Here is a 26,870-nt window from a genome sequence, read left to right as displayed (position 1 = left end):
GCACTTCTGATAGCTTGAAGCATTCTATGTTGCATAAAGTAGAGCTTCTAATGGAATTATTTTTTCAGCTATTGATAATTGCTTACCTGCCTTCTGAGGGAAAAAGGTACCACACTGACAGTATAGAAAACTACTGCTTGCTTTGGAGAACATAGAGATTGTCACAGTAAAGTTATAGTCTGAATTGTTAGCTACACAAACTGCCAAATAATTGTTAGTTGTTTCATTGTTTCACTGAAACATTTAGGCTTGATAGCTAAAACAAAATCAACAAAGAAAACCCTACACCAAACTTGAAATTCTCTAGCTCCCCTTAACCAAATGTTATCTTTTTCTTATTACTACAGTAAGAAAATGGATGAATCTCAAAAAAATAAGATGTTTAGGAATTCCAGTGTTTTGGGGATCAGGCTTGGCTGAGTACAAGGGAAAAAGGTAAGAAGATGGATTATAATTAAGCCTCAAATTGACTGAAGATGCATTTCAACAAAATTTATATTTGTCCTTTCAATTTCACACAAACTTGCAGTCTTGTCTTAAAGGATTCCTCCCTTTATATATTTCCTGGTAGCTATAGATTCATGGTTATGGAGCGACTGGGGGAAGACCTTCAAAGAATCTTTGAAGACTGTGGAAGCAGATTTAAGAAGGAGACTGTTCTGCAACTTGGGGCACGAATGGTATGTGCAGGTCGAGAGTAAATTGGTATGTCTTGAACTTGTTGAGTTAAACTCATCTTTCTAATATAGCTCCATTAGGTAGCTCTTGAGTTTAGCATTGAACATGTATAAATGCTATATATTTTCTTACTTTTTTGTCTTTTTTTTTAAAATAAAATGTGCATGAAGTATAAAATCAAGACCCTCTGCAGACCGGAAGTTGGTGGGCTCAAAACAAATTTTTTTCTAATAGGTTAAAACATAAACCATACACTTGAAAATGTGTGTCTAGACTGAGATGTAATAGCACATTCTTGTATGCTTTAACATGTATTGATTTTTTTTTCAGTGTCTGCAGGGTATTTTATTAGACATCCGTATTTGTCAAAGTTCACAATGGCATGCCTGAATGCAAAATTTTCAATGTGTTTGCCAAATGCACTGATTGTACAGGCCAGAATTAGGCTGGTCTACAAATAATCAGTTCTGCTTTCACATGTGCGTTGACTGGCATATGCTAACAGAGGATTGTATATGTGCTCCTTTGTAATATCACTTGTGTTGTAACAGACTGCTATTACTGAAAGAAGGTGCAGAGCAAATGGAGTAAAGGCAATGATCTTAAGTTGCAAGAAGAGAAGCTCTGAATATAAAGGAAAAGTTTTTGCAGAAACAATGTCTTAGCCCTGGAACATGCTTTCCAGAGGTTGGGAAATGTCTGTCCTTGAGGACTTTTAAAACTTGACTGTTCAGTCTCTTGTACAACCTGATCTAACTTTTTTTTAGTCCTGCCTGGACTGGATACCTCTACAGTTTCCTTTTAACCTGAATAATAATAATAATTTTTAAAAAGTGTAGGGCTTTTGTAGCCACACTTGTAATACTCTTTGTACTCTCCAAAAGCCAGGAGTAGATTGTCCTTCATATGAGTTGCCAAGGGCAAATGTGTTTTTTAATGACAACTAGAGCTATCCTATCTCAGTACAGTGCTGAAGAAGGATGATGAAGAGGAGTAGCGGTGACATAAAATGCAGGTCATGTAATAATTGGCAGGATCAAATATATTATAAACCTTTCAGGGCTGATTGAGTATGTTCTTTTTAAGGGCTTTGGTGTTCTCAGCAGTTCCTCCAGTGTTATAAAGTACTAGTTTTATTCTTGCTTTGTGAGCTCAAAAGCTGTTACTTGTAGGTAGTTACACAGAGTATTCATGGCAAAGTATGTTTTGATTGTGATTTGCTATCAGCTATGTGCCTGCTGGGAATAGACCCTGCAGACAGAGTGGGCAGTCCTTGTGCTCTAACTCAAAAAAAATTTGTCAACTTAGTCTGTGTAGCCTTTGACTTCACTGTATAAGTGAGGAATATTTGGTGGTAGGGTTAGAGGCAGAATGGAGGAGATGATGATGTTTTTCTTTTCTGTTCTAAATCCTTTTGTAGTTGGATGCTTTGGAATATATACATGAAAATGAGTATGTTCATGGTGACATTAAAGCAGCAAACCTACTGTTGGGCTACACCAATCCACATGAGGTAAACATGTTTGCTTATCTACACTGTTAGACTAATGTGTTTATAACTGTTTAATAGTTTAAAGTTATGTATATTCTGCATTAATGAGTCACATATTAGTAGAAGTTTATGCACTAACATTCATGTCCTCTCACAACAAATCTGAGAATGGCTCTGTGGAATTTAGGATTTGAGAAGGAAGCAGGACAAAACTCTGCTTTTTCACTTTGTGCTCTGCTGACTGGGATAGCAGTCTAGACTGGTAAACTAATCAAGAGAGTAAGTTAGAGGATATAGTTGCTGTTCTAGGTTCTGCCAGCTTAAGTATGTTAGTAGAGTTAAGGATGTGGCCCATTGCATTTTCATTCTTGAAGTTCTAGCTTTCTAATACTGTCATCAATTGTGTTTCTGTGTTGCTAACTCTTGTGTCCTGCTCATTGTAGTGGGTATAGCAGGTAAGTAGGATTAAGGTTGCTGCTCTCTAACACTCCAAAGCATAAAGCTAGCCTTGAAATAGAAATGTTCTGGTGAAACATTTTTGAAACAAATCTTTTGATCCTGTCCTACTCCATACGCTCTGATGATGTCTTTTTTTCTTCAGTTAGTAAAACCTTAAGTATGCTTTTTTCTTGGAAAAAAGTATCATTTAGGAAAAATGGACATCTCTAACTTCACTTAAATATAACTAGCTGTAAGTAATACTACTGTTCTTTCAATTTTGTTTTTCTGCTGCAGTGATGAAGAAACAGATCTTGTAAAACAGCTCAGTGCCATTGGGGGTTGAACCATTGAACTATATGCCCTTTTTTCCAAGTTTCAAGTTAAATGGTTATTCAAATTTAACTTTTCACCTTTCTAAAACGCATAGTTTAAAAACTATTAAGACTGTTTAAAGCAGCCATGGTTTTTAGACAGTGGTAGCAGCCAGTACATAATCTCAGTTTATAATGTTTACCTGCCTCCTGAATCCAAAGGAGTAGGCTATTTAGAGGCAAAATGACTGCTACCCAATCCCATTAACATAACTCAAATGACTCTTTTGTCTTGGCTATTGTGTATTTTTATGACAGAAAGATATGCTGCTGTTTTTCACACTGAAATAATTTTGGAAGTGTCCATTTACAGTAATCATAAAATTTTAAGACATGTATCTGGCTTTGATCAGCTGCTTTTGAATTGGCCAGATTGTGGGGTGATATTCTGGTTTGTTTCTTATGTTGTCTGCATGAAGATTGTGCTACTAGTATTTTGTTTTCATGAGTAGTAGATTTGTTGACAGATTGACAATAAGGTACTTGTGAGTTACTTGACAGAGGCTTTAGGTGGAAATATAAGTTGTTACATTTATTAAATAAAATAAATCAATAGATATTCCAATTTAAGTAGCTCCTAGCTCAAAATGCAACAAAGTGTATGTTGCTGCTGAAGTTTTGTGTAGAATATTGTTTTGGTAAAATTTCTTTGTCACTGAAATAATTCCATAAAATATTTTTAAAAGTTCGTTTTCTAATTCAGAAGAGCTAATAGGAGACAGTTTCTAATATTTGCCTGCTTTTGTGAGAAATGAAATAAACTTTCATTTCTGTATGATTAAAAAAACTTCAAGCTGTCCAGATATTATTCAGATAAACTTCCCTGTCATGGGCTCCAGAAATTCTGCAAGTGTCACACATCTGCTGGTTTCACTGAAGCCGTGATAACTATACCCTACCGGTCTAGTGCCATGTAGACACTGATGATTATTTCTAAATGTATTTTAAAGTAATGTGTACTATATTTAGCTTACACAGCAGAGCAGATTGCTTAATGAGACTGTTTCTGGTCAAATTAAAAAAATATTTTCCAGACACAACTTGCACTATGTCTTGAAGCATATATACCATGTGACTTGTAGAGCATGAAAAGAAGGAATAATCTCACAAACATCACATCTAAAATTTTCAAACTGGCAGATTTATTTATGCAACATAATTGAATATCCTTCCCCTGGAATGGTTGACTCTGTGCCCCCATACTTCAATAAATGCTCTTTACCCATGTCAGGAGCAGTGCTAGACAATGTTCTCACAAAGATTCAGGTATTTGGAACTTCACATCTGTACTTGGGCAGATGATTTTGCATTTGTCATGTCCCGACTATTTGCATGTGCCATTAATTTGCATGTAGTTGTGCCATGAATGTTGCTTCTTCCTATTCCAAACCTGTCCAGTTCCAGTGTAAAACTTCATGATGTTGTGACAGCCTTTGCCTTTTCTACAAGTCAAGCTGTCTTTATAACATGCTGGTGAGCTGAATGAATTATGTATTTACCAGAACAGTATTTTAGGAAGCTCTGTAGAGTTTTACTGCTGACTAAATATGGTAACAATATGGAATATCCTGTCCCATATCCTCTTGGAGTAGCTGTATTTTGATTTGGCAGTCTTGTTCTAACCTTCAGATAAAACCTCAGATACTGTTATGGTTACCAAATACCTGTGAAGAGATTTGTCCAACCTTTTATTTCTGTTAAAATAGGCCATAGCTAGATTGCCTTGGTCTTGGTTTTTGGTGTTTTTTGTGGGTTGATTTTTGTTGTTGCTGTGTTGTGTGTGGTCTGTTTTTTTTTTTAATAATGAAACTGGGAGGTAAAGTGGTCAAACTAATCTCATAAATAGGGAGTGAAAACATCTAGCTGGTGGCAAACTCAAACTCAGGAGTACAAGCTGAGAGACCTGTAGCTCCAGTGAGAGTTGGCATAGTAAAGCTGTCTGACCTAACAAGTTCTGTTGTGAGTTTTTTTTAGTAATTTTACGCTAGTGGGTTCTTGCTCTTTAGGGGCTAGCATTTTAAGAGAAAATATATTGGAAGTGTTCTCTAATTCTAGAAATTTGTTTTTAAAAGAAACTCCTATCTAATCTCTCAAATATAAAATATAGATATTCAAGATGTATTTCTGTATTCTGTTTTGGTGAAGAAACAGAAATCTCTGTTCAAAAAAGCATATGTACTTTTATACTCAACTTTGTATCTGTCATTTAGTGGCTGTTCATGTGTACTATTATGTGTGAATTTGCCGCTGACTTCCTGCAGTTCAAAAAAAATATCATTTTTCTATGTTAGACTTTCTGCTGCTGCACTCTCTTCTGTAAATTAACCTGGTAAACTTATACCACAGCCCATAAATATCATAGTTCCCTTTTTTGAAAGCACATGTGAAATCCATACTGCTATGCCCTATCTTCTGTGGCAAGGCAGAGAAACAAATAAAGGTCCTGTCACTTTGTGACCTCCAAATGATGTTTAGAAATGGTTAGAAGATCAGAATCAACTGACCTCAAAGAGCAGCTCGCTGCAGATCTGTTCAATAGAAGGGAGCGAGGCCATTCAGTGAGTTACAGGTCAAAAGATCAATTCTCTAGTCAATATGTTTCTGAACATGGACCCTGCACAATGACTGACAGAATAGGAGTGATGTACTGAGGGTAACGCACAGCCCATGAATCTCAGAGAGGCCTGAAAGAAAATTTGAAGTGATCAGACCTATAAATTACCGAAGAAGTGAAGCGGTGTCTCAATATTGCAGTGAGTTAAAGATCATTTTGTGTAACTGTTTGTATGATAAAGCAGAGTAAGCATTATTGATATAGACTCTAAAAGAGATTCAAGTCTGTTAAACTCTTTTAAATGGTGATACTGTTAAAAGGAACAAGCGGTCACCAGATGAAAGCTTCTATAAAGAGTTTTTAATATATTAAATAAGGTTTGGAAGAATGCCTCTTCAAAACAATTACCTAGTAGCATTTTCTTTTTGTTTCCCCATGGAATATATGAGCAGAGATGCTGCAGTGTTCCAGACTCAAGGCAGCACCAGAAGTTGCCTATTTGGATTTTTAAGCTGTAAATTTGAATTGCATTCGCACCTCAGTTCTGATTTTCATTTGAACTGTTTCTTAGGCAAGATAACTACAGAATAAAACTCAGATTTGAGTATCATACCCCTAACAGAAAAGGAAAAAAAAAAAGGATACAAAAATGTTTCAGAATACTAACTTTCAAGACGAGCTTTCAGTGGAGCAGCATTGATGATACAGAGCTTGTGTGTTGATCATATGGGAAAAACATACTTGAACACAGTTCCAACTTGAAGCCATTTTTCATTGCGAGATGAACCATTGTGATTCCTGCTCTTTAGTCCACTACGACAGATTTGCTAAAGAGCTGACAAATTGAGAAAAATTAAAATATTTTCTGTTGTTCTTCGCGTGTTTTGAGGAAGGATAGAGTATGCAGAGATAACATACAGAAACGGTTGAGCGTTAACTCATGGTTGCTGGCCACACCCCTGGTCTGAGATGTAGCTTCACAGTCAGATGGCCTAATTTTCTTTCATCAGTCCTAGTGCTATGTTTGGATAGCACTGGTTACACTGGTTTAATTTCTGTTCGTAGTAATTGCCTAAATATCTTGGAGTTCAGTTGATTCTAGCATCGGGATGTGCTGCTGACAAGTCACAGAAGATTTCTTTCCCTCTCTCCTTTGTTTAACAGCTTTCCTCCTTCCTTGGCTTCTGTTTTGTGAAAGATGCTATTTCAGTCCCAATATTATGCTTTAGACTCCCTGTCCCAAGATGGACTTGAGTCAACCTTTAGCCTTTTTGTAGTGTAGTGGCCAACTGAAGTTGACAGCTTTATGGCCATTAACAGCCTATCTGCCTCATATTAGTAAATATCTACTTAATTATTTACAGTGCATTACATAAGCCTAGTAATGGAACTGTTGGAAAGAAAATGTACCAAAAAAATCACTCTATTATTATCAGCATTGTTATTAGTTATTATTATTCAGCAACAAATCACTTACTATGTGTACTTCAAGATAAAGAGAGCACAATGAGAATCCAAAGTGCAAAGCTTATGACTTCCCAGATCGGTGCAGTTCTGTGTTTTAATGTATACAAGTTATAAGAATTTCATATGTTTAGCAGATATTTAGCACTTCGGATATAAAGCTCTGTGAGGTAGTCATGCACAGAAAGGACAAGAGGGCTGTCAAATCTATGGCTAGTTACTTGTGCACATAAATAATTATTTGTGCCTGTGTGGCTGTTTGCTTGAATAAGATGAGCACGTTCATGTTTGCATGAAATTAAGTGCAAAGACTTTAGAAATCTGGCTCCTAATTTATAACAAAATCTATTAATAACAGACCATGCTAAGCACTGCTGAGTCTAGTGCAGACTAAAAAAGGGAAACTGAACAAAGTCAAGAGTTAAAATAAGTAAGCATGGAGAAAGGAGTATACAATGTAACGTAGCTAAACCCAGCTGTTCTAGGCTTATGTCACTGTTGCACCTCCATCATCCATGTCACCGTTTCTAGTTTCAAGGGTCTTGTTTATCTTACTCTGCATATATTTTGTTCTCTTTTTGTTCTTACTTGTTTTGTAGTTTCATTTAAAAAAAAAACAACATGAAGATGAAAAATGCTTATGGTACTGAAACATATACTAATACTGAGTTAATTTTCTCAATATTATATAATATTAATCTTCTTTGTCTCCTGCATGTACCCTTAAAAAACCTCCAAAAACCTGCCCCTACCCACCATACTCTGAGGAAATTTGGAAGGGTATGGTGTGTTACACTATCAAAAAATGACAACTAGCTATAAAGAACTATATATCTTTTTATTGATGAAAGGGTTATAATGAGAATTGATGAAATGAAATTAATGGTGACTTAAAATAATGTAGTCGTTCTGATAGTGGTTGTGGCAAGGTTTAAACAGTGCACTGCTGGTTTTGTACAAGCTGAAGGGGATTGGGTTTTGTTGGAGGCCAAGAGGCTTTGCCTTGAGAGGCTACCATCAGTTGCATGTTTGTGAAAATAAATCTGTTGTGGAAGTTGTGGAAGTGACAAATGGCTCGGCTAGAAGAAAGCTGAACATTGACACTCGTGACCAACTTCTGGAGCTAACTCTGGTGCAATCACAGATGTTGATTCATTTGCATGTGAGTGGCTTTCAGAAGCGATTGCTTCTTGGTTTTCAGGCCTTGCCACTATCAGTCGAGGGGGTGTAACCTAAAGTTACTTCTCACTTTTAGAGGAGTTTTTCAGTATAAATTTAAAACTGCTCTGCTGCTACTACTACTGAAGTTATTTTAGGCAAATCTGTTACGTAAAAATGGATTAAAAATACATAGTTACTGTAGTTTATGTGTAGAATAGCTGGTAACTTTTTTACATAGTTCAAGTTTGACTATCAAATATTTGTGGCTACTTTCTACATGCCCTGTTGTTAAAATAGTTTGAAAGACCACCAAGGCTGGTCTGCCATATGGGAGTGTCTATCACATAAGCTAGCGTTCTCAGCCCAGACAGAACAAGAGAGCTGGCAGAGATGCTTTTCTTGGTTTTTTTTTGGTTTTTTTTTTCCTAACAGTTAAAATATAATTTTAATATAAAGCATAGCCTGAATTTTTAACAGTTGAAATCTGCTCTATAGTTCATCTTCTTGTGTCTGTGGTCAACTGTGCATGTCAGAGATGTGGTACAAAATGTACCACTTAGCCTGGGAAGAATACACCTTCTAGCCTAGTCTCTCTCCTTTGCAGCACACAAAGGATGCAGAAGACTCACAAAACTTGATATCAGGGTAGTTTAAATTGTTTCTCTCACACTGACTGGGGACTCAATTAGGACAGGTACCAGAGCATTGGGAATATGCTGGAGAACAGATGCAGGAACAAATCAAATCAGTCAACCCAACAAAGTTTATTCCTTGTCCCAGATTTTCTAAATGTGCCTACGGTCTTTAATCTTGTATCACAGTTTGTATAGTCTGTCAGGTGAAAAACATCATCAGTAATCTTAGAAGCTATCACCCTGCAGGAAGTGAGTGCTGCATCCCAGCTTACACGCTCCAAATAAGCACAGATCCTGTAGCAGAAGCAGTAAAACCAAGAGACCAGCCATCCCAGGATTTGAAGCTGCCTGGAGCACAAACAGGAATCAGTAGTTCAACAGAATGTGCTACAAAATAATGTGCTGTTTTCTTGAGGTTTTTTGTTTGTTTTTCCTCTACTAGAAGTGACATAATTAAATTACAAGTGAGTGCCAGAAGAGTTTATTTTAGACTCTTATAGGATAAACTAATTTGTAGCTAAAGAGGAAACAAAACTAAGGTTCAAAGAAAAAAATGTTTTTCTTTATATTATAATATGATTTAGTTGGAAATATCTGTATAGGCCTTTGGATGGTTTAGCTTTTGCCCTTAAGAGTAGTTCCACTGGCAATATAATAGCAGTCTGTAGCGTGGTTTTTTGTTTGTTTGTTTGGTTTTTTTATTGTGAAAGTACCATACTTGGATATTTATAAAAAAAGCAATTACCTAATGTGAGAACTGGTCAATGTAAGGAGCAAAGGCCAGGTGCGAGAGTGAAAATGAGAGTGAGAAAATAACCTATGGGATATTGTGGGGTGGACAGATTGTGATTAAATTCCAGCTGCTTTCAACAAGTTCCTGCTTGTCAGCTGCGCTGCAGTAATTGACCATGTCCATGTATTAAGTCCACCCCTGTTGGAGGGTAGAACATGTTAATCTGAACTTCATAGAATGGACTTGTACCCTTAATCTAAATTATGTGAGTAGCAGAATTGACGTGGATGCAGCACTTTGTGCACTACGCATATAGAGAAATAGAGACATAGGAGCCAGATGACATCTTCGGGTTTGTCTTGACAGGCTGCAGAAGAACAGAAAGTAGAATTCAGCTCTCCTGAGCTGTTCTATTTTCAGCTTCAAATACCATAAAAGTGAGCAAGACCAAGTTTAAAGTTAGTTAATACTTTCACAGTTAGGTCCTAAGGATATGTGAGTGTGTCTCCCAGATACATCATTCAGAACTGTGAGGCTTCCTCCCTTTGGTTATTGAGGTAGCTACGGTTAAGCATTTGAGGGAGACGGGGAGGGAACAAACCACCTGTGCCAGAATGGAAAGGTGAATGTTGCAGAATGCATGAGTTTGTCACAATATACACAGTGGGGGCCCAATTTTTTTTTCACTTATGCTGATTTAGTTCCCTGGGTTTCCTTCAGAGTAACTTAGAGTGAAGTCTGCCTCTGTGTCTTTTTAAAATTGATTTTAAATTCAGGAGTGATTTACTAAGATTGCTTTCTGGGTTGGAGGAGGGCTAGTTTGTTTTACTTTGTTTTATCTTTCACTTTATGTTTAAATGCCAGTATGAAGTTACTGACAGTAATATTGAAAAAATATGAGACTACAGTTACGCTAATGCCCAGCAGCCCTGTGGTCATGGTCTCTGTTAGTGCTGGAGCCCGGTGTCCAGACCAGCTAGAGAAAGTTGCTGCCTCTCGCTTCCTTTGCAGCTTTGAAGTCGCACTGCTGTTATGAAACAGTGCAGTCTCAGCTGATGGAAAGTTTGAACAGGGGTGTGTATGTTCCTCTTTAAGTAAAGAGAGGAAGGGGTGCCATAAGCAATGTGAGGTTACATAAAAGGCATATTGCAGTTTATGGTGTCTAGATGCCCACCTGGAGAGGAGAGAGCGTAGGAACAAAATAAAAAGACTGAAATTCTGCTCGACTCTGCAATAAGATAAGACTATAGTAGTGGAAGGATTTAAATGGGGAGGGCAGCTGTTATAGCCCCCAGTTGTACATATTTTATCCTGAGGCACCATTTGGTTTAATAAAATTTAGATCTAAGGCTGTCCTTAACCTATCAGTTTCTTAAGACTTAATTATAAAGGTTATACTTTCAAAGGACAAAAGCATTATTCATTTGTCTGTTCATGTCTTCCAGGTTTATCTTGCAGATTATGGACTTTCCTACAGATATTGTCCCAATGGGAACCACAAACAGTATCAGGAAAATCCTAGGAAGGGCCATAATGGGACAATAGAGTTTACCAGCATAGATGCCCACAAGGGAGTAGGTAGGTTTCTTTTTTTTTATTTCAGAGGAGTGATTACAGAATGAGTAATCAGGCTGTGTGAGCTGATGTATACAATAGAAGTAGTCTTGGGGATTGCTCAGGGTTGATCAGACCCTTGTGTGGTGACCTCTTCTTGTACCTGGGAATGCTTCCCCGGGGCTGGTGGGGGAAGGGGTGGCAGCACAATTAAAACTGAAAGGCTCCTGCATGTATGGTACTGGAAGCGAGACCAAGATACTCTAAGAGAAGCTTACCCTTAAACTTAATTGGTTTGTGCTGGGAGTACTGGTTTGCATGTGCTATACTCTGTAGAGGCAGAGGCAATATTTGCTAATGTTGCATTGTCAAGGAAAAATGTTTCGAGTCTGCACTGTCCTTCAGGGAGAGCTGTGTCTGAGTGTCACCATCTGTGTTATGAGAGGATATTTCAAGATGACATTCCTTCTGCAAGGAGAAAAACCTCTTTTGAAGCCATAAAGTGTTAACTTTTTTGAAATCTTTTTCCAGTAGCCTTTCATATATCTTACTTATTTAAACTCACTTTGATGGTATTGGAAACACATTTGCAGGTAAATTACATACATCGTCTTTTTATTGGATATTGATTGTACTGCCTTGCATTCCAAGGCAGACTTAATTCAACAATTCCCTAATTAGTTAAAGTCATAACCTATGTCTTGTATTCATTTACCATTAATTAAACCTTAGCTGTTTATTACACTGCAGTCCAAATCCAATAGCAGACCCATAGAGCCATGGAAAAGGGAATGGGAGGTCAATATCGAAAATATATGGTGTAAAGTCCCACTGATGGCTGCATTGTTCACAATCAATATGGTCAATGCAGCACAACTTTCTTAGTTGCTATGTCAGCAAGACAAAAAGTCAATTCTAATGTTATGCTAGTGAAAAAAATGGTGATTATTGAAAAACTTTGACTCTTGCTACAAAACAGTGTTTTTGTTAACTTTTCTTTCCCCTGTTTCTACCCCCTCACCCCAAGACCTGCTAAAACAAAAGAAATGGTTTTTTGCTGCCAGCTTTGCTAGGATCATAGTGTCACAAGTGATAACTGCAGAAATTCATGCTTGTTAATAGCTGCTGAACTGTTGCCTTAAACTAATACTTTCTAACGAGTTTTAGTTGGCACAAACAACTGTATATTATTGCTTTTTCTATTAAAAGGACCATTGACCATGTAATGTAGAGGGTCTTGATAATTTGCCAGCGCTGTTAAAACCAGCAATCGTTTAACTCTGGTCATTAGGAAAAATGAAATAAGACTGTCAGGTATTTGCTGCTAAGACAATTGCACAATTTCACCTGCTAAAAAAGTACTTTGTGGTGGAGAGGGCTTCTGTTTCAGACTCTTCTAGCCCTCCCAAGCATACAGAGCGTTTTCTGGAGATCTGACTCTGGCTGTTTTTCCTGGTAGTGTGAGTGACATGGCTGTGTACTAGGATTTGATGCAGATGCTGTTTGAAGAATCGGTGGAGTATTTGGGATGTGGCAGTTGTGTAGTGAAGGCAGCTAGTTTGCCTGGTGGACAGGTGTCTGTTGATGGGTATCTGATGACAGATAATTCGTTTTATTTGAAAGAGTAGGGAAATTTGACAGACTTGGATGGCAAAAGGTGTGCACATGCAAGTGTGAATTAAGTTGGTTTTTGCAATCTGTAGGTTAGATTACTCCCTCATGTAGCTAAAGCTGTGATGGTATTGGTGAAAAGCAGAGGACTCCAGAAAACAAAATATTCAGAAGGATAGCTGGAGGGAGCATACCTCTATCTTGCACTTGAAAACTTTTTGGTTGTTAATAGGTGCAAACAGAAAATCTGCGGATTTTTCTGATGCTCCTGCCAGAAAAGCCTGCAGAACATGATGTGGTATCTGGTACATTCCAGAGAATCCAAACTATGCACACTGAATGCCTCAGCTCTGACCTTGCAGCAGGCTGAATCCATTAAGGTCAAATTACCAGATTTCCCATTTGCAGCAAGTCTCTCAGCATCCCAGGGAAAATACGTGTCTGCAGCGACTTCTGTCGGAGATTGCTCAGGTCCAGATGGCAGAACACGGCAACTGGTTTCCCTCATCTCATCTCTTCTTGTGGGGCTTAGAGTTGCAGAGATGTTCCAGCATGCTAAAAGTCTTCCAGCAGTTGGGACAGTGGGCTCCTTTGCTCAACAACCTCCTGTACTGCCAACTTGTGATGGGGTCTCGACGCAGTCTCGTGTACCAAGTGAGGTGGGATGATCTTCTAAGAGTGTATAAAGATTGTTTCATTATCGCCAAATTAAAGCTACGCAGACAGCCTTCATTCTGGTGATACCCAGTTTTTCAGGGTGGAATATTTGTTTCAGTGCTTTTGGAATATAGTTCCAATTTTTAAATGTTATTTTATAGAAATGAGATCCTTTCCAGAGGGCATTTCCTGAGTGTATGTAACAATATAAATATATAACCTCAGAACCCCTGAACGGTACCAGTTGTTGTATCGAGCTAGACAAATGACAACATTTTTACTTGATCTGCTTTTATTCATAAAGTACCTACCTGAAGAAATACAGCGATTTGAGGTACATGCTGAAACTTAAAACAAAATTATAAATTTGTTGCTTTCAAAAGTGCCTCCTGGCAGTGCTTAAAGCTGATAACCTCCTTGCATAAAGCCAATCAGATGCAATGACTTCCCACTAATTCAAATCAACGCTGGTGTTTCCCTTGTTGAATTGAGAGATTAACCCAGCTGCATGCCTATTTATTCCCCAAGCTCTCAGTGGAGTTCATCAGGTGTAGAGGTTATGCAGTCCACTGAGACCTAGAAAGTTTCCTACCAGCGTCCACCACATACTAACACTTCTGTGTGGCAGAATTAGTCCATATTCTTCTGACAGCCTCTGGTAAGAGCTGAGTTGGACGTTCTTGTGGCAGCTGATAGCAAATTGCTGCCTTCAGACAAGTTATTTCAGTGCGTGCTGGTGTGCACTTGATGGTGCTGGTGGCTTTGAATTGTGTTGGAACTGAAGAGGAATTCTGCCTGAGCTAGGAAAGGCTGCCCTGTCTTGTGTTTGGTGCTTCATGCTGGTTTTGTCTTCAGTTTTGCACAGGTCACTGGTGCTCCACCCAGTGTGTGGGCCCCACAGGATGGCTCTTCTGCTCTGGGGCTTCCAGACTTGTTGGATGTTTGCAAGTATCCATCCCAACCTCAGTGACACCCCCTGTCTATGTCTAAAATTCACTTTGAACCAAGTCAGGGCCCAAATTGGGCTTTGCCACAGGATCTGACCTGCACCATCAGCACTCCTGTAGCTGGTGGCTGGATCTCATTGCAACCAGCATGTGGGGTTTTTAAATCGAAAACCTTTTTATTTTGATGCAGATTTCATATGGCCCAACTTCATTGTTAGTTTTAGCATAGTATTTGAGTGTATTCATTGTATTCATTTTTAAAGACCGTACTGTATAAACAGTATTACCTTTTTGGTTTTTGACTGATAATTAAAGAGAATTATATCTGCACCCAGTGAACATTTAAAAAATTGTTACATAGTTAATGTTAAAAAGTAATATTTGGATCAATGTCTCCTATGGATTTTTGTAGATTTTCTACTCACTGAGGCATGCAGTCAATACCTAATTTCTCTGGAGATATACTGCGCTTAACGTATTGAGTTTTTTTAAACACTTCTGTCCTGTGCATTGAGTGCGTAAGACCAGTTTTAATTTGCTATCATTGATGAACATAAGAATATGAACTGTCTATGCTGAATTCCCTTCAGCATATATTTGTGTTTGCCATATATTTCAAGGTAACTCTCCTCTTCCTTTTAACAACGTCTCACAGTTTCTAATAGCAGTTTTGCCACCTCTTGCATTGGATAAAGCACCAACTGAAATCCTTGCAGAACTTGTATACATCTGGCATAGTAAAAGCTGCTAATAAAAGTCAGTAGTGGTGGCTTTTTACAAGCATACAGATATGTAGACTGATGACATTTACCTCAATTAGGTGCATTGATTGTCACTTCACTTTTCTGTAGCTTCTGAATAAGTTTTGTCTGAGCTGGTCTCATTGAGCGAAAGCATGTTTGTTTATTTTCATCTCCTGTGTTGGAGAAGGCAGTTTACCATATTTCAGCCAGCTCTTTGTACCTCTTACATTGGGTTATTGCAGCATACACTCCTTGGGGTCCGTCCAAATGCTCGTACACCGTGTTTGTACAGGGCAATGCAGGCATTGGGCCTGATTGTACGGAAAGCTCTGCAGTTCTTGTTCTTATTTTGCCCACTGGTCTGGCAGAACTGTTGCTGTTTGATTTTAAAAACATAGCTTAATGCTTATGTGGTTTTCCTTTTACGTGCAGGGATTGACTAGAATATATGCAAGGTTCATTTTATGAGGGAGGGTGTGCAAGAATATAAGCATCTATGGCTGGAAAGATGTTCTTTCTGAACCTGCATGGCTTCCAGAGAACAGATCTCTAAATGGCTCTGGATCAAGAGGTTTATTTGGCATTTGTCCATGTATAGTTAGGAGTCAGAGGGAGCCTGCTGGGTCTTCTTGTGAGTCAAATGAATTACTGATTTGCTGCAGTTTGGTATTTGGCATTTCCCAAAGACTGCATAAGCAGGACAAACTGTAAATCCTAAAAATATAAGGAAAATGTAACTGGTCTGGAAAAGAATGGGTGGAACTTCGCAGTGTGAAATAAATGAAAAGATGTTTTAGTTTCTGAGTGTTGAACTAGAAATGTGTGCCCAACAGAAGAGGGGAGCAAGAGGTCATTGTACGTGAAAGAAGAGTCAGGCTTTAGCAAGGAGAAGATTGAGTAGGTTCCTATAACCACCTCTGTAAGCTTATTTTGTCCTGCCAAGAATGTCCAGAAGCAGCAAAAATAAGATGATGAGCATCACAACTTTCCAACACAACTGATGAGTGTGGCTGGGAATTGGCCCAGCCAATTTTGATCTAATTTTGGCTCCCATTCTCTACACCAGGAATTCAAAAAGTTAGTGAATCTCTCAGCTGCTTGTCAGCCCCTTACCGTTGTGAATTTTTTTCTGCCACACAGATGTGAAAGAAGAGTAAAACTTTCTGTCCCCACTCTCCTGCCACATGTTCTCCTTACTGCAAGCCTGGAACCTTTTTCTTCTGAAAAAAACCCGCACTTCTTGCCGCCACCAGTTTCTCTCTCACCCAGATCTCGTGGTGAAGTTCCCTTGCATCTTCCAACCTTCCCACTAAATAAACTTCTTACCGCCAAACCAGGACCTCAGCACTCTTCCTTTCAGCACATCCCATTCCACCATTCTTGATGATTATTTACTCTCTGTCCATGTTTAGAGGAGAATCCTGCTGCTGGCTGCATGCTTCTATTCTGGATGCAGCAGAGCAAATGAGGAGGCTCTGCAGCTAGATCCTGCTGGTCAGTGGATATGTGTAACTGCTTCTTTGGAGGTTGCTGTGGACATGTCTGCACGTTAAGCTGTTGTGATAGTCCAGGACAGCTGTGGTATTTTGAAGAGGTCTGAGGATCGCAGTTTGGGAACTTCCAGCTCGCAGGACCTGCTGGCTCACAGTGTGCTCGTAGGCAGCAGCGTGCCACAGCAGTAGAGTGGCAGTGGTGTTGCTGCTTTTGTGGGTCTTGAAGCGAGTTATCCAACTACTGTGCTGAGACTGCATCCTGAGACTGACAGGACAGTGCTGATCTGTGAGATGGTCACCAGCTTTGATGCTGCCTTTGAAAGGATGTGAGCCCTCAGGACTCTGAGGCCAATGCTGTCAGCACAGCACCTCTGTGACCACCAAAGATGAGGTCAGTGCTGGGGAGTCATGGCTGTGTCCTCCTTGTGAAGAACTGCAGGAGCTCCTGCCAGTTCTGCAGTGTGTTTTGTGTCGATGAGCTGTAATACCAGTTAAGTGTTGAGCTGTAGGATCTGAGTTTAGGACAGAGACCACAGCTGCACATAAAAAGTCACTCAGTGCCATGTCCCAGACTGAGCTCTCTGGAAGAGGTGTAGTTCAGTTGTGGTGACTCCATGTTTGCAGTGGATTTATTTTTCTCTCCAGCATCCATGGGTGGTTATTGTCAGTGAGTACTGAAGCAACCCGGCAGCTAAAGATGCCGAACTCTAGAGGAGGGGAGGAGAGATTGTTCCTAGCCCCTGCTGGCCGTTGCTCTGCCTGAGACTGGATAACTGTACAGAGTGGCCCCCAAGCACTAAAATTTATCAAACTTCTAAAATATAATTGTATTTATCTTATCTTTTCCCTGTAGCCACCCACTCTGTTCAGTTAGTCACTATCCTGCTGCAGTGAGCTCCTCAGACTGACTACTACCTTGGTGAAGCAGTACTTCATTATTAGCTTTTTTTTGTTGTGGTGTTGTTTTCTTTTTCCTTTCTCCTGCCCCTAATATAGGCACTGATTTTTGACAAGTCTTGTATTTGGTTTTTTTTATAATCTCAACCTTGAGTTAAAAAGTTATATCAGTTTTAGTTCATTTATTAAGACATTGTGATGATATATTTTTTGACATAATTATATTTCTTAGTGGTCATGTTAATACTCCTTTCCTTTAGGGCTTTTGGATTAATGGCTATGGTATGAGTTATATTTGTTTGTGAATGAACATGAAGTTGTCTGCTGTAATGCCAGTGAGAACTGGAGGTTCCACTGCACGTAGATGCAATATGAGCAACTAAAATGTTCATTTTTATGAAAAGCTTCCAATCTAAAGAAACTCTAATGGTGAAATTATAATGTAACAGTTCTAATTAAAAATAATAGAAGAACATTTCGTCTGACACTCGTTAGCCTTCTAGATCTTTACAAAAAGCTTGCGAAAGTCAGCTTATTATGGGCTGTGGAGGAAAACTCCCATTTTTACATGGGTTTCAGATGAGTCCTTGTGAGCATTGTAGTTTTGAGAGCATATTGTGGCTGGTGTGATATCATTTCTGATGTATTTTGAAATGTTAATCTGAATATAAATTAGGGCTCAGATAGCTGCCAAATCCAGTATACAGAGATACATAATATATTTTCTTCTCAGAGTGTATTGCTTCAGTTATGTTATTCTGAGTTATCTTTGAACCCTGTGCCTGCGTGTTGAGTATATGTTTGTGGTGTATATAAAACTTCTTACAGTCTGACTCTGACTTCACTGACATGGCTGTTGATTCATTGACTTTAGTGGAGTTGTTCCTCATTTATCTTGGCAGAGGTGAGGACAGAATCATGCCTTAAATCTTTAAATTAAAAAATTAAACTATAAAAATATTGTGAAATAAAATATCAACATGTTCCCATTAAATATTATTTCATGAGACTAAAATAATAATAATAATAATAATAATAATAATAATAACCCTAGTTAATAGAAAAGCAGAAATCAAATATCTATTTTAAAGAAAGAAAGAAAGAAAAACCCAACATTTTTTTAGTCTACAGAGAAAGAAGAGAATTTGGTTTAAATAAGTACTGTTTTGAATATATACTCTTTTAACAGTGACAAATTATCAAGCAGAATAGTTTTATTTTTGCATGGATATCACATTTAAAATGAAGCCAGACTGACTTCTCTCACTTGATGTTTATCAAGAATTCTTGTAGTCTCCAACTGTATTAGCAGATTTATTTTTTTCAAGTACACATATAGTTGAAATATATGTATTAGTGCTTTATTTGGCTTAAAAAATCTAATTATTCCATTGCTCATAGCTAATATTAATTCATTAAAGATTGGTTAGTTGAAGGCTTTTTTATATAAGGACCTAAATGATTTTAAAAGTTGAGGAAGTCAGCATCTCTAATACCAAGCTGACAAAGGAGCAGAGATAAAGAAGCTACTACAGTCAAATAATCAAACGTTGACATTTTCGTGTGGTTCTATGAAAAACACATGTAAATGTCTTTGTGTAGTAACACTCGCAGTGACCTCGGAGATAAAGTGATACGGGGATTTACCATCTCTCTGTAAAACATTTCCCCTTTTATTTTGTAGTTATGTATGGCTTAGTTACTGGTACCTTCTTTCCCCTCCCTCCACCCCCCCAGCTGACTACTGTGGCTTTAGGAAGGTATTAGTAAAGTGTTAACTTGCGTGCATCTCCTTATTTGTGATGGCTTTGCCCTTGTGCTAGTCAGGAAATGGCTGAAAGTTCCGTGTGTGAGAGTGAGAAGGTAATTAGTCACGGCCAAACTATTCACTGTTAAGTAAACTTTACTCTCTGGGGGTTGTTTTGTCAGAAAACAAGTTATCTTAGATTAGCTTCTAAAATCTAATTGACTTAGCGTTATTTACAGATTTGTATCAATTAGCCCCTGAGTGGAAAAAAGGGGTCCATTGTAATTTTGACAGTTTTTCTCAAAAGGCCATTTCTGTAGCCTGTCTTCCACAAACAGGTGCCAGAAAAGAATTTTGTGAAAATCGGAGCATCTGAAATAAAAAATACTGGCATATATGGTTATAATCTGGAATTGCCATAATGGAAAAAGGAGTTGTGAACACATGTGTATGAATGGAATTGTTCCACAGTTAATGGGAGATTTATGGCTGAAGAAATCACTACAGAACAGCAAGTGGTGGAGATTGTGTTTTTATTTTAATAGGAGAGCCAAGTCTTGCATTAGGACGTTGCTGAATCTAGTGCAGAAAATAAACGACACCCAAGGGATAGTGTAGCATTCTCTTAGGTTGAAGGGCCTTTAATAATCCCCTAGTCTAATAGCAGTTAAGATAGAGAATGTATAAGAACTAATCTGCTTCTACAACAATGTGTGGACGGTAACAAGAAACAGTTATGGTGTGTTGGCACCGTAGCTCTTAGCAGATGACTTTTTAAATTAAAAGATAAGTTTGCTGAGTGACTTTCTGGAATTTATTTAATGAAGGCCCATAAAATATGATATCTGTTTACAGCTGGATTAACAGCGCTGTGCTGAACTACTAGTCTTTACGGTAGACAGAAAGTACCGAACAAATCTAAAATCTTCTTTCCTTCCTGGAAAGTGCAAATTAATTTTGGAAAAGCACAAATTTAACTTCTACATCTGTTCTTCTTTAATCATGATTAACAGTTTCTGGTTTTGCAGATTGCATGTAGTCTTGACTTGCAAACTATAGGCTGGGTGTCAAATGTGTACAAAGAAAGATTGCAGCAATCCTCCTTGTTCAGTTTTTTCAAGTTTGGTTTCCTCTGAACAGCAGCAAGCAATAGCAATTCTATTAGTATTGCACTTCCCCTCCCCCCCCCCTTTCTCTTGGAAAAGTCGATCTATAGATTAACTTCACTTACCTGTTTTTCCCACATGGAGGAAAAAAGGTGTTTGTGGATGGGGTGTATTTTTGATTGAATTGTATCTACTGTATTTGTATTTTGTAGTTAGTGTCTGTGTTTGGGGTGTGCATAGTGAGAGTAAGTTGTTCCTGAGATAACTTCCTTTTAGGAAGTAGTAGTGGTAAATTTACACAGGACTTGCTAAATAGCGAGTATATTTTAGCCTGGGCTACAACTCTAAACAAACAGTTCACGGTGCTTGTAAGCAGACGACTTTGGTGTGTAAATGTACACTAGATGGCAGTTTTGTCATATCTTCGGAGTTCAAATAGCTCTGTAGGAGAACAGGAAAGGCCATCAGTGTTTAGTCTGCACTCGCAGGGTCCCTGCATGACCAATGTGGACCCCATGGACTTCCTGGAACATGTGTTAGCAATTTGGCAGCAGACATTTATTTCTTTGTTTTACTGCTTGGCTCTTTGAGAAAGTGTTGGTACTCAGTTATGGGCTGTCTGGATCATGTCAGAGGCCATGGGGATCAAGTCCATGTGACAGGCCAGACTGAGGAAGGATGAAGTTGGAGGAGGTGAGGAAACGGACCCTTACTTCAACAGTAACAAGTCACTGCCTGTCTGTGGACTGTGGCCAAATGCTGGGGTGTTTTAGGTCTAATACAGCTGAATAAACAAAACACTTTGCCCATTTGGCTTCTTCATATTTCATCAACACTAGTTCAATCAAAGTCTTTTCTATTTCCTAAGAAGAGGTTCTTATTATTTTTTTTCTTTTCTTTTTCTTCTCTTCTTCCCCCCTCCCTCTCCACATTTTAGCCCCATCCAGACGAGGTGACCTTGAAATCCTTGGGTACTGCATGCTGCAGTGGTTATGTGGGAAGCTGCCCTGGGAACAGAACCTGAAGGACCCTGTAGCTGTCCAGACTGCAAAAACAAAGTAAAGCAAAACAAGAAAACAACCAACACACATGTGTATACATGCATACATGCACACCACCCTAGAACCCTGCAACATCCTCATCTCTTTGCAAAACAGGTCTGAAAAAGACAGCTTTCCATGCTGTGGAATAGCACCTTATGAGAAAGCTAAAACAATTCTCCTTAATTGAGAGATGTTAGTAGCAGTTAAAAATGTAAACTCTTAAGAGCATATATACCCTATTCCACATGTTTATGTATGTACTGCTGTTGAGATATGATAAATTCAAATGCACGATACACAGTCATTTTGTCTGCTGTGTAGTTTTTTTGTTCTCTTTTTTTTGAAGAAAACATTTGTGAATTAGCACACACCTTATTGCACATACAGAAGGTTGTTGTGTGTTTCCATTAAACTTCATGGGTATTTTGTAGAGACTGTAGTACACACGTTTTGGAAGCTTTGACACATGTGCATTCAATCTATTTAACTTTCTATATGATACTATTTTTCAGATTTTTTGGTAGGTTTTTACTGTTATATAAGCCTACTGCTGTTACAAACAATTAAATACCAGAATACTGAAGAACTTGATTAAAATACTTCCTTTTCCACAGCATGACTCATTTAGAGCTTACTGAAGCCACGGAGTGTATTAAGTGTTTTCTTTCTCTGCTTTCACAGTTGGGACTTGAGAGAGTTAATTGCATGTGGTACAGTGTAGCCTGTAGAAGGCTTTACAGAGGAGTAGTTAGCCATAAATGTAACATTACAATTGGAGTAGGCAGCAAACTTTTAAGTAGGGCAAGTCACAACAGAGGTACACAATAGGGATGGCTGATCCACAGAAATCAATCTGCAAATTCAGTGTGGCATTGGCTCTCAACAGAGAAAAAGGTTAGCCTGCAGACTGTGGATAATACAGATTGCATCTGTAAATGTTGACATCGTATGTTATGTTTAATATTTCTCCTTTAGAAGTTCTGATCATTACACAACCCCCTGCAAGGTAACACTTCTATAATTCAATGTTAAATCAATTTAATCAATCAGGCTGCTTCACTAATTCTTCCCTTGCGGTTAACCCTTAGATTGCTGGTGTTTTCAGGATGCCAAGCAAACATGCTTAGAGGAAACACGTAGAAAGTGATTCAGATCCATTTATCAGAAATATCTTATTAGTCTAATGCATTACATTCTTGGTATTGCCTTTACTGTTTTCAAAGGCCAGAAATAGACATCCAGATATATATGTGTGTATCCAGTTGTTTTATAGGTTAATAAGTACATTACCAGCACAGTTGAATCACTTCTGAGCATCCCAGTCCTTTGCTAAGGAGTCTGTGTGGTGGTGGTGAGGAGGTGGCTGGGCCTGGAAGGTAGGGTGCAGGTGAAAGGCAGGAGCCAGAGCAGGACCTCAGACTCTGTTGTTCACCAGTGGTCTCATCCTCTCATCCCTTTGCTACAAGTTCCTGGTCTTTCCTCCCAGTGGTGCTGGGGCAATGAGGCAACTGTGCCAAAGCTTTGGGCATTGGTGAGGGGGGTTTTTAAGGACTGCTGGTGTATTTGAGTTTAGAAATGTTCAAGCCATGCCATAATTGGAGGAGAGGCTTGAATTATAATTTAAGCTAGATTACAGGAAAATATTTGTTTAAATGTTTCATTTTCCCAAAATTGAAGCTCCTATTTCTGATGCCAAACAACAGATTACTGAATTGAAGTTTATTAGCCAGTATACCCCAACTTCATGCATTTGAGAACACATCCTGTTACTGATTAGTGGACCTTTATGGCTGCTTTAAACAAACAAATGAAAAAAAGGGATTCCTTTGCAGTAGTAACTGCTAGACTGAACTAAAAGATCTCTCATACTTGGGGCAAGGGGACTTGTGCGGCTGCAGCTTCCTACAGGTGGTGGGAGATCATCCTGGTTCATGCCTGCACAAAGATGAGAACTGGTGTTACTGTCATCTGTTTTCAGGGCATGACTGATTCTGAGCTCCAGTGTCCTTTGCTATTTCTGTTTCTGAGTAGATAGAAAGTACATCTGTGGTCCTGCCCTTCCATTTATGGAGTGCATGGGACTTAAGGTTGCTTAACCTCTCTCTCTCTCCTTTTGTTTCTGCTATGCCTACTTGTAATTCTGACAGCCATCACCCACCTGCCCCTGAACCCTAGTAGGCAGACCAGAACTACTTCTTAAATTCCAAATATTAATCATTAAGCAGAAATCAGAACAAGCCATTTCAGCTCAAAGCATTTTTCTTTTTCTTTCTAGAAAGCTTAAAACATCTTAAAGAAAAACTTAAAGTGCAGTCTTAGCTATAAGCCTGGTCTTGCTGAAATCAGCAGTCTCCAAAGAGTTAAAAATATAGCTGGTAAAAGGAGATTTTATTTTAAAAGCAGTACTGTGAATCATTAGCTATCCCGGAGGTCCACTTCCTTTGGAATTGAGACTTGCTGTCTTCCTAAATCCCAAATGAAGAATCACCTGCTCCAAAACCACATTAAGTTGTTGCACTCTCGTGTTGTTTCAGACTTATGGATGAGCTCCCAGATTCAGTGACGGAATGGCATTCTTCTGGAAGCAGCTGTAGTAAGTGTGCTTGCACTATGTACCATATAGCACTTTAGCCTGCTAAAGAAAATAGTCAAATGCCTTACTCTGTTTGGAGGAAGCAGATTGGTAAAAGTAACATGAATTTAGCAAAGTCTTCAACTTAAAATCTTAAACGTATTGCTAAGTTTTGTACCTTAAGATACCTGCCTTCACCAGGCCTGAGTCCATGCAGTATTTCCAGGCTCTGATCTTAGGGCAAACTGTAGGGTGCAAGCAGAAGTCATTCTAATGGGACCCCTTGAAATCAAGCTTGTGTGAACCACTCTTACACGTTCCTATCCAACAGAAGAATTCAGCCTGCAGTATCTGTACTTAGCTGATAACACAGCAGTTATGTCACACTCATTGTTAGATGATGTGTCACACTCATTAATTCAGGGTGCAGTTTAATTGAACTGATATTGCTGTCTTCAGTGGAGCAGGAGCAGGCCCTTCATGTACATGCTTGTTATATTTTAAGCATTTTTAGCTCAAAGGCTCGTTTATGGCTAGGGGAGAAGGTAAATTTCTGGATGCTGTCAAATGCTGGTCACTCTGCGATGAATGAGTCTTGATGCCTACTGATATGGGATACTTAATGCTTTTATTGCAGTAACTTTTTTTCTGCTGCTTTCCTGCATTATCCCATAAACAAGTACTAAGTACAGACATTGAGGGCTAAATTTTGAACTTCAGTGGTACAAAAATCTTGACCAGTCTCATCTGTGATGTGTGCCATAGAGTGGCATAAGGTGTCTTAGCCATATGCAATCCAAGGTGTTAGGAAGCAGTGACTATCTTAGAAACAGAAGTAGCATGGAAATAGTAAGCAGCTGTCTACAAAAGGTTTATTGCTTAGCACTCAGAGTTTGAAAAAGCAAATGAATGAACAGTTTGTCTTGTCATATGTTTCTTCCTTCACTGAAATACAAAAGTAACCCAGGGAAAATGCCAAACTTTCTTCAAAGGTCAGTATCTGTTTTGGATTTATTAACTTACTTTCGTAATATTTCTGTATTTGAATTATTGGAATGCATAATGTATTACATAAAATATATTCATGATGTGTATACATATTTAATAAATATTAGTGTATACATACTTAGTAAATATGTATACTTCTCAGATTACTTATATCTGGTATAGTACTCCAGTTTTAAGGGTACACTTGAGTCTTCAACTCAAAGAAATGTTTGATCCCTTCCATATGTTTTTTCTAACAAAATTATTTCTACCTATTCAGTGGTTTCCATATCTCTAGAACTACTTGATAATGATAGCAAAATAATGCTGCTGTTAGACTGGTTTAGGATGTAAACTCAAAACCAATATTTGTCCAAGTATTAGAAGTAAAAAAAAGTTGCCTTTCTCCAAAGCATTCAAAGTATAATATTGATGCAGATTGAAATAGTGTTGTTGACAGTAGTTAATATTTAAAGGGGTATTATGATTTATCAAATAGAAAATACTTCTATTTTACACAGAAATATCAACATTTGTGGATATTTTCATTATTTTTTTTACTTAGAGATAGCTTTCAGTACTAGAGGAATTAGTGTATGTGCATAACAACACGTAGCACTTAAGGGTTAGTCTGTTTATCCAAGTCTAGTTTTTTTGTTTCTCATCTCAAAAAGACAAGATATTGTCAGCTCTGTGTTTTAAGTGTTTTCAGCTGAAATTGTGTCATCTTGTTTGGCAGTGTAGGATTGGCATCCATTTTGGAATTCTTTCTGAAGTTCTAGGGCTACACAAATTAACTTTACATTAAAATGTGCTCTACAGGTGAAATAGCCAAGTTCTTGGTATGTGTTTATGGCTTAGCTTATGATGATAAGCCAAAGTATCAAGTGCTCAAGAAAATCCTGCTGGATGGACTAGAGTCAAGTGGAACTCGCTACGATGGCCCTCTGGAATTTTCCGCTGCAGCGTGCACACGAAATCACGGTGCTGCTGAAGTGTCAAAAGTAAGTAAGACAGTTCGGGGATTATTTCTGACATCTGCTTGATTTTTGCCTTTTCTTTTGTAGAAGAGGAAATAGTAGAAGATCTCAAAATGAGACTGACACAGCAGTTCTTTTGCCTTAAAAACTCCGTGTTTGTTAATTCCTGTTTCCCTGGCTTTGCTAAAAAGTGGGATGTCAACCCTTAAGGAGGAAGAACTGTCATGAGTCCTTTTGACCTACAGTCTCTCACTTCAAAGTGGTAGGTCTGTGGAGAATGATTTACTTTCAGGATAATGGGGAAGTCAAGGACTTTGTTCACTAACATCTTGAAGACAAGCCTGAATGTCAGGCTTTTCCTTCATTCCAGATTAAAAGCAAAGTTACCTTTATTAGTGAAAGCATTTAATTCATTTTCTCGCTTTCAAACTGTTCTTTGTCATTTGCCTTTATACTCCTGCAGCCACTAATGTGGAGGAGGTATTATTCTGGGATTTAGCTGTGTTATTGGTATGCGGTGCTACGTGATACACTAACACAGGATTTTAAAACTGGCAGCTGTCACGTTATATTTTCCTTTTGTACTTCTAAGTCTGAAACCATACAGTTAATAAAAACATGTTTCAATAAGTGGAGCTTGAGGTAATTAGCGGTCTTACTGGACTAGCTGTGAAATGTCAGTCCCATCATACCTCTGTCTTGAAACTTCCCATATGGAAAAGCCCCGTTTCTGTCTCTGATGCGTGTGCAATAAGGCAGGGTCAGGGTACTGCTCATTTTTAATATTTCTGGTGAACTTTGGACCATCACAAGTGTACATGAGCCAAGAATGCAGGATGCAAACTAATGTGACTGATAGGCTGCTAGATGAATGGTGATTCAAGTATCAGTGCACAGATGGTTCTGATTTGCTGAGTTTTGTAGCTGCTGCAACTGAAGACATAAAATATCCTTCTAGTCATAAATTAGCTCTTTGGAAGTAAAACCTTGGCACCAGAGCTTTA

At 38.4% G+C, this 26,870-nt stretch overlaps 1 protein-coding gene across 1 annotated transcript in view; it reads left to right on the top strand.

Annotated features, from left to right (window-relative positions):
• The window catches only part of VRK2 (vaccinia related kinase 2), a gene marked incomplete at its 3' end in the record, with an annotated part of 42,553 nt that overhangs the window by 11,976 nt on the left and 3,707 nt on the right, over nt 1–26,870 (top strand). The window contains exons 4-10 of the mRNA XM_010180475.1: nt 348–435; nt 572–680; nt 2,099–2,191; nt 10,975–11,107; nt 21,222–21,342; nt 23,862–23,920; nt 25,709–25,890. Coding sequence (XP_010178777.1) covers nt 348–435; nt 572–680; nt 2,099–2,191; nt 10,975–11,107; nt 21,222–21,342; nt 23,862–23,920; nt 25,709–25,890 — 785 coding nt within the window. The remainder of the gene's footprint in view (nt 1–347; nt 436–571; nt 681–2,098; nt 2,192–10,974; nt 11,108–21,221; nt 21,343–23,861; nt 23,921–25,708; nt 25,891–26,870) is intronic.

This window comes from Mesitornis unicolor, unplaced genomic scaffold, assembly GCF_000695765.1.
Source record: "Mesitornis unicolor isolate BGI_N332 unplaced genomic scaffold, ASM69576v1 scaffold13863, whole genome shotgun sequence".
Taxonomy (NCBI): Eukaryota; Metazoa; Chordata; class Aves; order Mesitornithiformes; family Mesitornithidae; genus Mesitornis; species Mesitornis unicolor.
The sequence above is the reverse complement of the archived record's forward strand: the minus strand, read 5'-3'. Positions and strand labels throughout refer to the sequence as shown.